The sequence below is a fragment of the Labeo rohita genome, chromosome 7 (genome assembly GCF_022985175.1).
Source record: "Labeo rohita strain BAU-BD-2019 chromosome 7, IGBB_LRoh.1.0, whole genome shotgun sequence".
NCBI classification, from domain to species: Eukaryota; Metazoa; Chordata; class Actinopteri; order Cypriniformes; family Cyprinidae; genus Labeo; species Labeo rohita.
This window is the reverse complement of record NC_066875.1, coordinates 14,613,304-14,627,388: the sequence shown is the minus strand read 5'-3', so window position 1 is coordinate 14,627,388 and position 14,085 is coordinate 14,613,304. Positions and strand designations below refer to the sequence as shown.

The 14,085-nt window shown below is 36.4% G+C and overlaps 1 protein-coding gene across 1 annotated transcript in view; it reads left to right on the top strand.

The window, feature by feature from the left end:
* Window positions 1-14,085, top strand: part of plcb3 (phospholipase C, beta 3 (phosphatidylinositol-specific)) — a 59,074-nt gene that overhangs the window by 28,605 nt on the left and 16,384 nt on the right. Inside the window, 9 exon segments of the mRNA XM_051114717.1 lie at window positions 9,125-9,193; window positions 9,307-9,447; window positions 9,713-9,792; window positions 11,874-11,927; window positions 12,067-12,139; window positions 12,995-13,095; window positions 13,256-13,422; window positions 13,510-13,656; window positions 13,743-13,900. Of these exon segments, the coding sequence (XP_050970674.1) occupies window positions 9,125-9,193; window positions 9,307-9,447; window positions 9,713-9,792; window positions 11,874-11,927; window positions 12,067-12,139; window positions 12,995-13,095; window positions 13,256-13,422; window positions 13,510-13,656; window positions 13,743-13,900 (990 nt within the window).

The following is a 14,085-nucleotide window of genomic DNA, read 5'->3' as shown; positions in this document are numbered from 1 at the left end:
GATTGTGTGGGCATTTAGGCACAAGTATTTTATTAGGTAGCAATTTCGCATGAAATTGTACAGTGTGATTCATATGGAAACGTTCGATTGTTAGAAAAAAAAGTAAGCATAGCCCCACCCCTAAACCTAACCATCAGTGGCGGGTAAGCAGATTGTATAAAAGCAGAAATAAGATTGTACAAATCCTCCAAAATGTAAGATGGTTAAAATTGCAATGAGAGTGTGTTGCAAAGTTACTGTAAAATGAAACTAATCCATCTGAAGTTGACACACATTTAAGCAACAGAGACAGGAAATGTGTTTTCAGAGTTGATTATATAATAGTTTCCTTTTCATCCATATCCTTATCCTTCTTTCTTCCTCCACAAGTGGGCTTTTATTCGTGACATCTAATTTTCCTGTTATAGATGGCTCTGGACTCATGCCTAAAATGCAAGCCTGTACAAGCCATTATTAATACTCAGTGGTCAGGTGTTCTATCATTGTTCTCCCTGAGTTTATATATATAAAACACTTACTGTACTGCTGAGCTGAAAGAGGATTTTCATCCTTATGTGGCAAAGGAATGACAGGAATCACAAACTCTTGACCCAGACCAATTTCATTATCTGCACAGAAGAAAAAAAGAGGAAAGAAACAGAAAGGCAAGAGAAAGAGAGAGTGGTTGCAGGGGTAAAGCTAGAGTGACAGACAGGCAGCAGGCATGGCTAATTTCTTTCTGATTAACAGGCTATGACATGGAATGCAAATGTAAAATTTCTTGACATTAGTTTACAAGTTGTTTTACTGATGTCTTTCCGCACACACCTATTGAGCGATTACATGGGTCGTGATATGACTTCAGTAAGTTGTACTTACTGTATTTTCTTTTAACATGGCTTCTGATTCATGTTTATTTTGTGCTGTAAAGAGGAAGAGATAAACGATGAACTGAACTACAGTGTCTACAGCAATCAGTTAACATATTAAAGAGCACTAAGACAACATTTATTGTTAACATTTTGATGAACTTGACAGAATTTGAAGTTGAGACTTAATAGCCAAAGTAGTAAAGCACAAAGCTTATTGTGATTATAAGATGGGAGGCGTGCTACATAATTTTAAGTTTTTTCACGCATCAGCTGAGGACTAGCACAGCACAGACTAGAGGATTGGTCTTGGGATTATTTAACGTGATTGAATAATTAATTAATTAATTTGCTGTTTCATCTTAACCATTTTATGTTGCTGAAATTGAATTACATCACTTATATATAGTTCTGCTCATAGATGTTTAGTTTACTTGCTGACTAACTTTGGCAAATCCGATGATTAGTTCTTCCTCAGAAGTGCTTGTTTTATCATCCTAGCCATTTTATCATGTTTCATTTCCAGGTGGACTGATGACTCCCAGAAGTTGCATAAATCAGCCTGTCAGATTGAAATTGCCTCTTTTAGCCAATATTTATTTATTTTTTTTTGGTCCTCTGTGAAAACCACTAACATAGATTCAGATCAACCCTGTGAAAAAGTTAATGCCTAATATCTGGTTTGACAACACTCAGAAGCAATCACTGCAACTAAACACCACATGTAATCTAATAGGAATCTCTGTTGAAGTTTTGCTTGGCTTGTTCTTCCTCACAGAAAAGCTTTGACAGTTTGGTAAGTCTTGAACCGGTCCTGACACATCACCTCTCTACGATTCAGGTCAGGACTTGAACTAGGCCACTGTAGAACCTTAATTTAGTTTCTTGTCAGCCATTTCGATTAGGAATTGCTTCTATATTTTGAATCATTGTCTTGCTGCATCATTCAGTTACAATGACGCTTCAGATGATACAGATAATTTAACATTGTCCTGAAAAAGTGTTTGGCTTGTGTGTGTGTGTTTGTGTGTATATATTAAATGGCTAATATGCAGATTAGATAGGGTCTGTATAAAAGTTGTTTGTTATGTTCAAACTGGTTTTGAGGACAATACATTTGGCATTGCTCGAGTGTGTTTTTTTTAAAACTCTAAAGTCATCTGGGATCAGTCCAAATATCAGTAACCTTGAGTGAAACAAACAGAGGAGAAGAGGGGGAGGGAAGAAATAAAATCTGTATGGAAAGGTGTGTCGTTCTCATGGGTGTTAAATTTCAGCAATGCTACTCAATAGCATGGGATTTTACCATCATTACAGTTGACACATGCACACTCGCTTACTCTCAACACCCGCATACCCGCACTAGTGCCAGACACGACAGGAAGTGACTGTTGCCAGGGCTACACAAGGAAGTTACAGCAAGATATGTTCACTGTAACACACATGGTAGTTTCCCCTTAACCTGAATTGTCTGTGTGCATGTCCTCTCTTGTGCTCCTGAGTTTGTTCATTAATCAGCAGGGGAAGCTCTATTTCACGTTGAGGACTTTATATTTGGAGATTAATTGTTTCCATAATTAAGGTCTGACCCCCACAAGAAGCAACAAGAAGGCCAGTCACTCACAGGGTGCAGGCAGGGAGCAGCCCCTGGGGCTTTGTGGGAGATCTGGTGGGAGAGGCAGTACAGGGGACATTACATCTGTCATGCATATGACCTGCACTCCCTCCTTATATAGATCACCTTTTAACATAAAAAAACACTCTTTATCTCACAGGCACAGTGGCATGCAAAGAGTAAACTGGGCTCAGGGTGTGGTGGCTTACTATTGTGTTGTACAATTTTGCATTGTAATAGGTTGAATGACTGTACCCTGGAGATTCCTGCTAACTCTTTATTTTTCTCTAACTCTCTTTCTCTCTCCAAACTCATATTATTCCTACTTTAGTGAAAGTTTAGTTGGTGGAATTGCATCCCTTTCTGTTGAAGGACCACTTTCATCTGGATATCTCCAATATAATTTTTGCTGTTGTACACATAAAATGCAACCTTTTTTATTCTGACCGCGTAAAATTTATATTAATATTACTACATAGTATAATATTACTACTACATATTATACTACTAAATAGAACATGGTCAGTGAACTTTAAACATTAATTTAAATAAATGTAATTGCGCAAATTATGTAGGCTACATTTTCAGTTTGTTTATTGTGAAATGACTCAAACATAAGGTTTTTTTTTTTTTTTCTGTCCTCTGATAAGCATTGTACTGGGTTGCCATTCCCAAAAGCGTCAGTGCTTTCTTATGATACTTTTGGGAAACAGCCCTGTTTGAATGCACTGTCTAAAGTGAGAGAACACTCTGTGTGATTGATTGGTTCTGTCTCACAACATTTGTGTGCGTTCAGATGAGCAGGATAATAGTTCTGTCCTGCACAATTATTCGCTAAAATGGATTATACGTCGAATTCAATGCATATTGTAAGAATTATTTTTTGTTAAATAAACAAAATCACTGGTAAATAAAACACATCTTAGTATTGATATTTTTTTTTTATTTGAGTATCGATACTTTCGATACTCCCATCAGTATCGATATATCGATACTTCAGGATTGATACATCCCTAGTAGGCAGTGTGGAAGCATTTAAAACTAGAGGCGTAATTTATGGGTGGGACGAGTGGGACATGTCCCCACTACATATTGCCAGGGTCGATATTGTCGCCACCACTTTTTTTAACATCCCACGGCATGGTCGACGTATCTATTGCTGATAAAACATTAGTTAGGAATTTGTTGTTTTTTAAATCATGTTGAATAATCATTGCAATGTTATTAGTGACGGAACGTTCTCATTGCAGCTTGTCTTCTTCAAACACGAGCGCTTCAACCTGTCAGTCGCTTAATGATGACTATCTATTCATCCAATTAAATCAAAAAAAAAAAAAACACAAACGTGTCCCTCTTCTTGATATACGATTACTTGATTGACATCTTTGATTTTAATAAGGGGGAAAAAATTTAAGAGGACGGATTTGAACCCAAAACTTCTAACACGCCGGACGAAAATTCTACCACTAGATTGCTTGGGAATACAAATAATGTATATCTATGTATTTATTTGCTGACATTAATTATCTTGGGGCTAATAACACATATTATAATAGTACATGTAAGAATAAAACTATCACGTTAAAAAAGGAGTTCTATGTCAATACATTAAACAACAACCCATACCCAAACACCAAAACTCACTCCTGATGAGAAGAGGAAGGGGTGGTTGTTGCTGATTACTATATGATGACTGAAATCGTGAAATGGCCTTAAACCATTAGTAAAAAACTAAAGAACATTACGTTTTCTAATACACGCACGAATTGTATGTATTTTGACAGTGCTGCATGAGCTCGTTTGCCAGGGTTTAAAGTCCAAAGCACAAGGAAAATCTGTGCTGAAACAGCATAATGAGAATCATTCATAAATATGCTGCTGCAAACAAAAAGAAGTACTGAGGTCTTCTTGTGGTTTTCCGCCAAAATAAAAGTCAACTTTCATAAATGTTAGTACTGTAATTTTACTGTTGTTCTGTAAAGTAAGACATAAATAATGATAACAATAATTACAACAGCTCTATAAAACATTCATTATTATTAACATTCACGCACAGTGTTTAAATTGTAATATTTTCTGATGTTTTAAAAGAAGTCTCTTCTGCTCAGCAAGGCTGCATTTATTTGTAGATTAAAAAACACATGCCTGATTCAAGAAGGGGGTTTTAAAATGGCCAATTTTATTTTACTAACTTATTAATTTTAAATTAAATTGTGCTCTGTTGGTAGGCTATAATGTGTACTAGAATGTTAAAAAAAGTTCAGTGTTAAGTAAATTGTTGTTTTGTAATTGATTTTTTTTTTTCTTTAAAAAGCAAGACAAAATTGTAAAAAGCATATTTTGGCTATTTATTTTATGCACTGGGGAGGGGGTGGGGGGGACACAAAAAACTGAGTTCGGTAATCGGCCTTCTGCCCTGTGTTTCCTTTTTTTCGGTTTCGGCTTCGGCCAAGAATTTTCATTTCGGTGCATCCCTAGAGAGAACGCATATTTGATGTGTCCTGAAGTCACTGTCACCATTACAATAACCGCTCTTGTGTCTACTTAGTGTATTTGTTGTGTTTATCTTTCTGTACTTTATAAATGACATAACACTACAGTGACATTGTGGGCTAAATATTAAACTTTAGGTCAACAGTCTTTGCTCACCAGGAATGAGGGGAATGTATGTATGCTAGGAACAGCTACACACTTGCATACACCCTTGTGCAGAAAGTCTTGCTTAATTTTCAGGAAGATATTTCACAAGTCTGAGCCTGTAGCAGTTAGTCGAATGCAACCTGTTGATACCATCAATGTTATATTACTTAGCAGTTGTACTGTGGTAAATATAGCTGTGTGTCTCTGGTTCAGTTTTTTTCCTTGTTTATATCATAGTGTTTAATGAATATGAACTTTTTAGATTTTTGTTTTGCTATGCAAAGCACTCTGAGGTAGAAATCTCAGATTACTTGTGTTTATATTTGCAATCAAACCCACAGAATGGGAAAAATTTTGTTATTGTATTTTATTCATTAATTCTAAATGAATACTAACCACAATCTGTTGTACATGTACTGTATGGACAGACATCACTGGTTTTTGTTTTGTACTAAATAAATTCTTGAAGAACATTCATGTGTATACAAGAGACATCATTGGCTCAGACAATTCCCAGTATCTAAAAATGAATCATCAAAATATAAATAAATTGTCCCAGTATCGCTTCAGGAAGCCAGTATTACATGACGAGTCAATAGCTGCAGGGAGAAAACACAAGAGCATGTTTGTTTGTTTGTTTGTGTGTATATGTGGGTCCATCCTGCTGGGCCTGTTTGGACTGGAACCAGTCCTTAGCAGACTTCGACCAGTAACCCATGACCCTCGCACACACCCTGGGGAACGTTCAACTCAGCAACTTCATCCGCACCGTCACACACCATGTTGGGAGGGGGACAAGGGTACAGGAAAGCAAAAGATGATAAAGAACCAGAGAGAAAGGGAGGGAGCCCTTAGCTCTAGAGCGAGTATTTACAGTCCAGATCTGCTTTGTTTATTGTTAAAGTTTACAAGCACAGTCATCCAACCAGTGCCCCAGCTCATTTACTCAGCTATTCTCTTTACGAGCCAGGGATTCTGTTTGACTCTCCTTCCAGAACATATGAAGCAGAAGTTGTTAGAGATGTTTATCTGAGATGTGAATCCTGAAGTGTTGAGTGAATCTGTCATAAAGTCATGAAGTTCACTCATGACTTATGACCGCTTCTCGGCTTCAGTGCCAGTATCCTTTACTTTGTCAGTGTTTGTGTGTGTGGTGTGTCAGGGATTCTCTGGACCTCTGTTCAGTGTTATTTCATTCCCGATTACATTTAAAGACTCCATGAAATCACTTCAAGAGCACGCTTTTTCCAGAAACAGACGAGACATATTAACTGCTCTTCCTTTAAGTTGTAAAAAAATCACAGCTAAGAGCCATGATTTGCTGCTTCATAATTGGTGACAGGTGGTGTTGGGGGGAGGGGCATTTTTACTCTCAAGATAATCTGATTGGACCGAAATCTGTGCCATGCAGAGTGAGTCATCCTTATTTTTCCCAGGAGAGTTAATGTGTAAGTGACAGTGTCAATGTTTATGAGTACACTGTAGAGTATATAGCATATAGCATATAGCTGGTGTTGGATTTAAGAGAAATAGACAATAAACCACAAACTTTTGATGTTTGGATGTATGCCAGTCCCCATTTACTGACTAACTGACATTAATTCAGATTTACTGAATGATTTTAATGAGGAAATGAAAGTAAATGACAAATCTCTTATTGTTTACTTGTGTTAACGTTACCCATTAAACTTTGCCGCATGAAACTTCTTCAAAGAAAATAAAACAGCTGTTTGTTGAGGGGGTTGATGAGAGTTATAGGGTACAACAGGGCTAAAGTCACACCTTAAGAAAAAATGTGCCATTCACTGCGTCTAAAATTTATAATTGTAGAAAAAATATATATGTTTGTATTGAACATTTATGGAGCGACAGATGGTATAACATTAAATCATACAAGTTGTTTGTTTTGTTTTAAATCTTATAAATGTATAAGGTGGCAAGTTAATACAGGGTTCCCACACTTCTTGAAAGTACTTGAAAGTACTTGAATATCAGACACATGGATTCAAGGCCTGTGAAGTACTGGAAAACAAATATAGGTCATTGAAAGTGCTTGAAATAAATTTGAAATAAATTGTGTTTAGTAGAATGGTGCTATTTAAAAAAAAATCCTATATGCGCAGTCAAAAATTAAATGAAACCGTGTTAATGATTGGGGTAGCACGAGAAAAAAATCTTAGCGTGCGAGCTGATGCACACATTGCGCAGCCCTGCATGAACCTATGGAGAAGCAGTGCATTTGAATCTGAAAACTACTGTGTGCAAGTATGAAAAAAATATTTAAGAGCATCAGTGCAAATGACCCTATCAGCATCAGTATTGTTTCCCATTGTTTGCACATGATAACCACTCTCCTACACTGTTTCTTTATTTTTACCGGCAGAATTAATATCCATTTCTGGATAAATATAACATATAAACTGCTGTGTCCTGCTGCTGTGTTAATCATGCAGTAAAAATGCGCCTCCCTGCGTCTATAACCAGTCCTCTGTGGATGAGCTGCATTGATTATAATGGAAGATCACGATGAACGAAGGAGAGAGACAGATTTATTGATTAAGGGAGTTTGCAAATGATATTGATTTAATACAACAGTTCACTAAACAAGAAGATAATATTAAGTGACCTGCATTGTCTGAACACTATTGCCTGATTTAGCTCTATTTCGTCAGCGAAAATTGCAGCTGAACTGCTGCGCATCTCCATTCAAACACAGCCTTGTTTCATTTATGCATGAATGCACGAATCTGATTCAATTACCCATTCATAAAGACGGTCACTTGCTTCGTTCCTGAGTGAATCAGCCATTCCAACTAATCAATTCAATGAACGATTCAGTGATTAAAATCAGTGACTTGCCGCCACCTACTGGCAGTTTTACGTTCATTTTAAAGTATCTTTTCTGTTATTTAAACCATTAAATATGTCTGTATTCAAAATTTTATATATAAAACATTAACCTCAACATGAGTGGGAACCCTGTTAATACTTGTTCAAAACGATCACTTTAGCAAAGTTTGTACTATTTTCTTCTTATTTTGAACAATATATATATATATATATATATATATTATTTTATATATAGATTATTTTAATGACAATATATTTATTTAACAAAAAAAAAAAAAAAAAAAATATATATATATATATATATATATATATATATATATATATATATATATATATATATATATATATGTATATGTATATATATATATATATATATATATATATATATATATATATATATATATATTTTTTTTTTTTTTTTTTTTTTTTTTTTTTGTTAAATAAATATATTGTCATTAAAATATGTTGTTATAAAAAATATTTTTTTAAATACAGAAACAAAATAATTTCAAAATTCTGAAAGCATTGAAGGAGATCACATAAAAATGTAAGTACAGTAGTAACAGCAAATTATATTTTATTTTATCATATCATTAATATCATGTTTTTAAATATGATGGTTTCATTCTAAGCATGGTGATTATCTCCAAAATTGACACCCAACATAATATATAATATTTAACATCTGAGTCTAACCATGTCATGTCAACAAATGGAAAAGTCTGCTATCTTTTAATTATCATGTTAGTTATTGTGCCTTTTAGCCCCAAATACCATACTTTTACATATTCTTTCATTATTTAAAAACTTGCTTTAATTATCTTAAACAAAACTGAAAATCATTAAGACATTTCTCAAAATATATGCATCCATTTTAGCGATTCTCATTTGCTACTTAAATCTACCACATGTTAAAAAAAATTTGCACATGCATCCTGAAAAGCAAATGTTTTTGTGCCTTCTAGTGGTTTAGAGGAAAATAATTATTTTAAAGGTGCGTTTTACCCTGGGGTGCCTTTAGCCCCATTGTACCCTATACTTATTTTTTGTTGTTTAGATTATTTAATGCTTGTTCTGTCCAAAACATTTTACATCTGGTTGAGAACCACCAGTCTTCAAAAAATTTTAATATTATTTTTTTAATCTCTTTGTGTATCTCTTTTTTCTATAGGAAGTGGAAATCCTGGACATCAGTCAAATCAGGGACACCAGGACAGGGAGGTTTGCCAAGATGCCAAGGGTACTTTTTTTATGTGTGCCTGTGTTGGAAAGAGTCTGTATGAAGTTTGTGTTTGGAAAGGTTCATATGTCAGGATAGTACACGTGGGTGGTAAGGTTTGCCTGTTTCTGTAGGACCTACGTACACGTGAGACGTTGGGTTTGGGCAAAGGAGACAACAACTCAGAATTAAGGCTGCTAACTGTCGTCTACGGCAACGACCTGGTCAACATCTCCTTCCTCAACTTCCAAGCTGTGCAGGATGGCTATTGCAAGGTAACCACGACGACCGGCCCGTCACCTAGATACCACGTCCATGCTATCGCTCCCTCTCTCTCTGTTCTGCTTTTTCGCTTTCTACATTTTCAAGAGTGCACTCTGAATGAACTATATTAGATGTCTCTCATTTAATATTTTCCTTCCCTCTCCTTTTAAAAACTTAACACATATAAAGTTTGAATGATTTATAGGATTATCGTATTTACAAAATAAATGTAGTTCATTTACGCACATTTATTTGGTGTTATGATTGGATTTCCAGGTGTGGACAGATGAACTGTTTAAACTTGCCACAAACATACTGTCCCAGAATGCTTCCCGCAACACCTTCTTACTCAAAGCGTGAGTACTCTGTGTGTGTGTCTGAAACTGTTGTTTGAGGCCAAAGTGACATGTTAGTGTAGCAAAAATATAAAAAGAGTCTCAGACCGCTTCAGTGAACTTTATATCACACAATTGCTTGAGATTAGTTCTTTTAATTGATGTTTTTTGAAAATGTGACCTCTGACAATGCAACTTTATTTCTTGTATTTGTGATTGTTTCTTACAACTGACCTATCGGTAAGCCCCTCCCCTCGAATGCAGATGAGCCAGTGGCAGTTGAGTATCAACTCTGACATCTTTAGGTTTCAGCGCCATAGAGAAACATTGGAAGATCTGAAGCTCTCATCAGTTTGATGGTGTTTATGCTACAAAAATGGAAAAACAATGCACCTGGGGTACTTGTAACAGTGATTCCAGGTATCCTGAGAGGATAGGCAGTGGAATTTGACATTTATTTTATTATTCAATGTTCCTTTTCTGGTTGGCATGTTCTCATTAAAGTTAGTGAGTGCTAACGTGCAAACCTAAATAGCTAACTGTTCTCATATCATGTACAGTGTAGGTTAAAAACACATAAACGGAGGTATACATTTCAGGGCTACTCCATTTTAAACTGGTTAAATGTAAATTAATTTAATCTTGCACTGCGGTACATCCTGATCCTGAATGTTGTGACGACGTAACATGAGGCTTCCCTGCTTTCGTTGCGCACTGTAAACCCTTGCTTCCAAAGTAACCTTGTTACCCACGATGTTTATTTTTAAATATTTTATATACACTACCCTCCAAAAGTTTGGAAACACCCCTGGCAAAGTGTGGTTTTGGATGATATCAGCACAAATCCTTATCATTTTTTGGTGCAAATACATTAAAGTAACTTGACATTATCATTGAAGACCAGCAATAATAATTTTCATTTTAATTACATAATAATGGCAATATATACATGTCAAAGTTAGACATGCCCATTTGCCAGCTGTGATGCCTGTTACTGGTTTAAACTTGGCCCAGGTTTTTAAAAGATTTTTGTTTCAGCACACCTTAATAGCTTCAACAATTGATTGCCAATTAAATTTAGAATACAATGAATTTAGGCCCAGATTATGCAAAGCTGTGATGGTTTTTTTTTTTTTGTCCAAAACCCCACATTTCTAGGGTGTTTCCAAACTTTTGGAGGGCGGTGTATCCTTCCATGGCTTATTTAAGTCCCACTTGAATGCTCCTCAATGAGAGGTGGTTCTTCTGTGTCCAAAATTTATCAAAAACATCTTGGGACAAGGTTTTCACACTGACAGCTGTCATTGTAAGACACTTGTCAACTCAATTTGTTTGTCCGATTGAACAACAGTAACTGAGGGGGATGGGCTTACTGATAGGTTAATTTTGACTAAATCTAGAAATGTAACTTTATATTTGACATGGCTACTTTAAATCTTACAAATGCTATTGCCTTTCCCTTTCTCTGTGACTTTGTCTTTCTATTGTGGCTTCATATCTCAAAATTGCAACCTCATGTCTAAAAGTTGCAGCTTTACTTCTCATAATTGTGACTTTTGTGACTTCTTATTTCTTGCAGTTGCACTTTATAATGTGACCTGTTATCTCACAATCTTTTCAACTCAAGCTTCAGCTGAACTTGGCAAAAGTTTAAGACAGTTTTCGTGTGTAACTTTGGGTTTTCCTTAGGGTGGGTTTTGTAATTGATGGTCATGTATGTTTATAAAAGGTTAGTTGACCCAAAAATTTAATTGAGAGCTCTGGTCCCCAGTCATGAAAGAAAGTCATAAAGACTTGATGGTGAGTAAGTGACACAGTTTTAAATTTTGGGTGAACTATCCTCGTTTACAAGCAGGATTTGGGGTCAACTCCATACCAAAATAAAATGTGTTGTCCTTTAATGCCATTAGTCTGAGGCAGTGCTGATGCCAGGTGATTGTTGTTCTAAGAGTCTGCAGTGTTACTAACATTAAGATTTTGTTAGATTTCTAGGTGCAAATAATCAGCGTAGACTAATGAGAAAAGTTGAAAGATAATGAAACCAGTGTGATACGGTTGTCCGTCAGTGTTCTTACTGTTGTTTATGTGTCCTTTTTTTGTAGTTACACCAAGCTGAAGTTGCAGGTAAATCAGGATGGGAAAATCCCAGTGAAGAAGTGAGTAAACACAAGCTTGAGTCTTACTCAAACATAGCTGTGTTTCCAGTTCTTCAGGTCTTTCATTGCTAATTTGCCACTTCTTCTTTTGTCATTCCTTTCACTTCTTTTCTTTTTCTTTCTCTTTCACTTCTCTCAGCATCCTTAAAATGTTCTCAGACAAGAAACGTGTGGAGATGGCACTGGATCACTGCGGTCTGGTCAATAACAGGGTAATCAGTCATGCACCAATCACTAGTTATGACTGTTCAATTTAACTGTTGTGGTTCCACAAAACATGCTTGTTTCTGTGTCTTTTTCTTTTGTTGTTTAAATGTGAATGCATTGTTTTCCACATAACCCACATCTGCTAAGATTTAACTGATCATCTCTTTAGTCCAATCTCTTTGCATGTCCCTCTGTCCTTATATGTCACAAGTTTCATATCATTCCTTTTTCTTTGCCACTCCATGGTGATCTGGAATCAGTCCTTTTATGGCTCAGATTGGACACAGTGGAGCTAGTCTTATATCAGCACGTCTACATGTCAGTCTGTTTATTGTCTTACACTGCCCTCTGCTGGTTGAACTTCAGCATGAATGGAGACACTTCAGGGGGCCATAGTTCTTACCAAGGGTCAATGACCCGTTTAAGGCGAAGTGTGTATAAAAAAATAAGTCAAGTCAGTTACTGTACCAATATCAACAACCCCAAAAACAAGCACAACTCACTACATAGTACAGAACAAATGTTTATTTCAGATTATAGCACGCCCTAAATTGAACTGTGCTTTGCTAGGTACTATCCAGTGTGTCATGCAAATATGGGTTGTGCTGTGGGGCTAATTTCTGCATTTTATTTTTCATGACATCAATAAGTCTTCAGTTCAAAACAGCAAGATAAATCCAATTTCCATGCTGATTTTTTTTCTTTTAAAATATACAGCAGACCAAAATACTCTAAAAATTGTTATAAAAATTTTCCTTGGCTTTTACTTTTAACAATAAAATCACTGTCATGGAAACTTTGCAGGTTTAAGATTAATATTGTCATTTTAGTTCATTCATTAATTCATTTATTTTCCTCAGGGGGAGGGCATAAAGCCAGATGACTTCACCTGGGAAATGTTCCAGAACTTTCTCAACAAACTAAGTCCCAGACCAGAAGTGGAGCGTATCTTCGTGGAACTGTGAGTGAACAGCAATGACAAAAATACAATAGAGCCAAAAAAAAAGTATTTGGACAGTTAGCGTTCAAATATGTTTGGGCCACTTTATGTCTTAACAGTTATGTAAAGATGCTTTGCAAAATGTTTTTGACACATTGAATTCTTTACTGTGTGCACGCAGTGGCTCCAAAGGAAAGCCCTTCCTGTCTCTGGATCAGCTGTTGGACTTTATAAATAAAAAACAGAGAGATTCTCGACTTAATGAGGTTCTTTATCCACCACTTAAGCGAGATCAAGTCCGTCAGCTCATGGAGAGATATGAGACCAACGTCAGCCAGCTAGAGAGAGGTACAAATGCACACTTTCTCTCACACATTTAGACATGGTGCCGCTGAGACTAATGGTGGTTTGTTTCACATGTCCATGTGTGAACAGATCAGATCTCTCTGATGGGCTTCGCAAAGTATCTTGGTGGGGAGGAGAACTCTGTGGTTCCTCCTGAGAGGTTGGACATCATCGACGATATGAACCAACCCCTGTCCCACTATTTCATCAACTCTTCACACAACACATACCTCACAGGTACACAAATGTATACATACTCTCATAGACGCAAATATGGTAGTAAATGCACACATATAACCTCTGTCTGTGCTTTCCGCCTTCAGTGGGTCAGTTGACGGGCCTGTCATCAGTGGAGATGTACAGGCAGGTGTTGCTGACAGGATGCCGCTGTATAGAGCTGGACTGCTGGAAAGGCCGCCCACCCGAAGAAGAGCCAATCATCACGCATGGTTTTACCATGACAACTGAGATTTCATTCAAGGTGTGTTTATGGCCTGTCTCAGTGTCCAGTGCTCTTATTGTGTGGTCACATTTACCATTGTTCTGCAAATTTTCATGGGCAAAATACAGTCATTTCAATCCTTGTAGTCTGTGATTTTGCATGAGAACAGAAGGTTCAGGATGGTCACATGGATTTGCCTCCTTGACCAATAGAAAGTTGGTTGG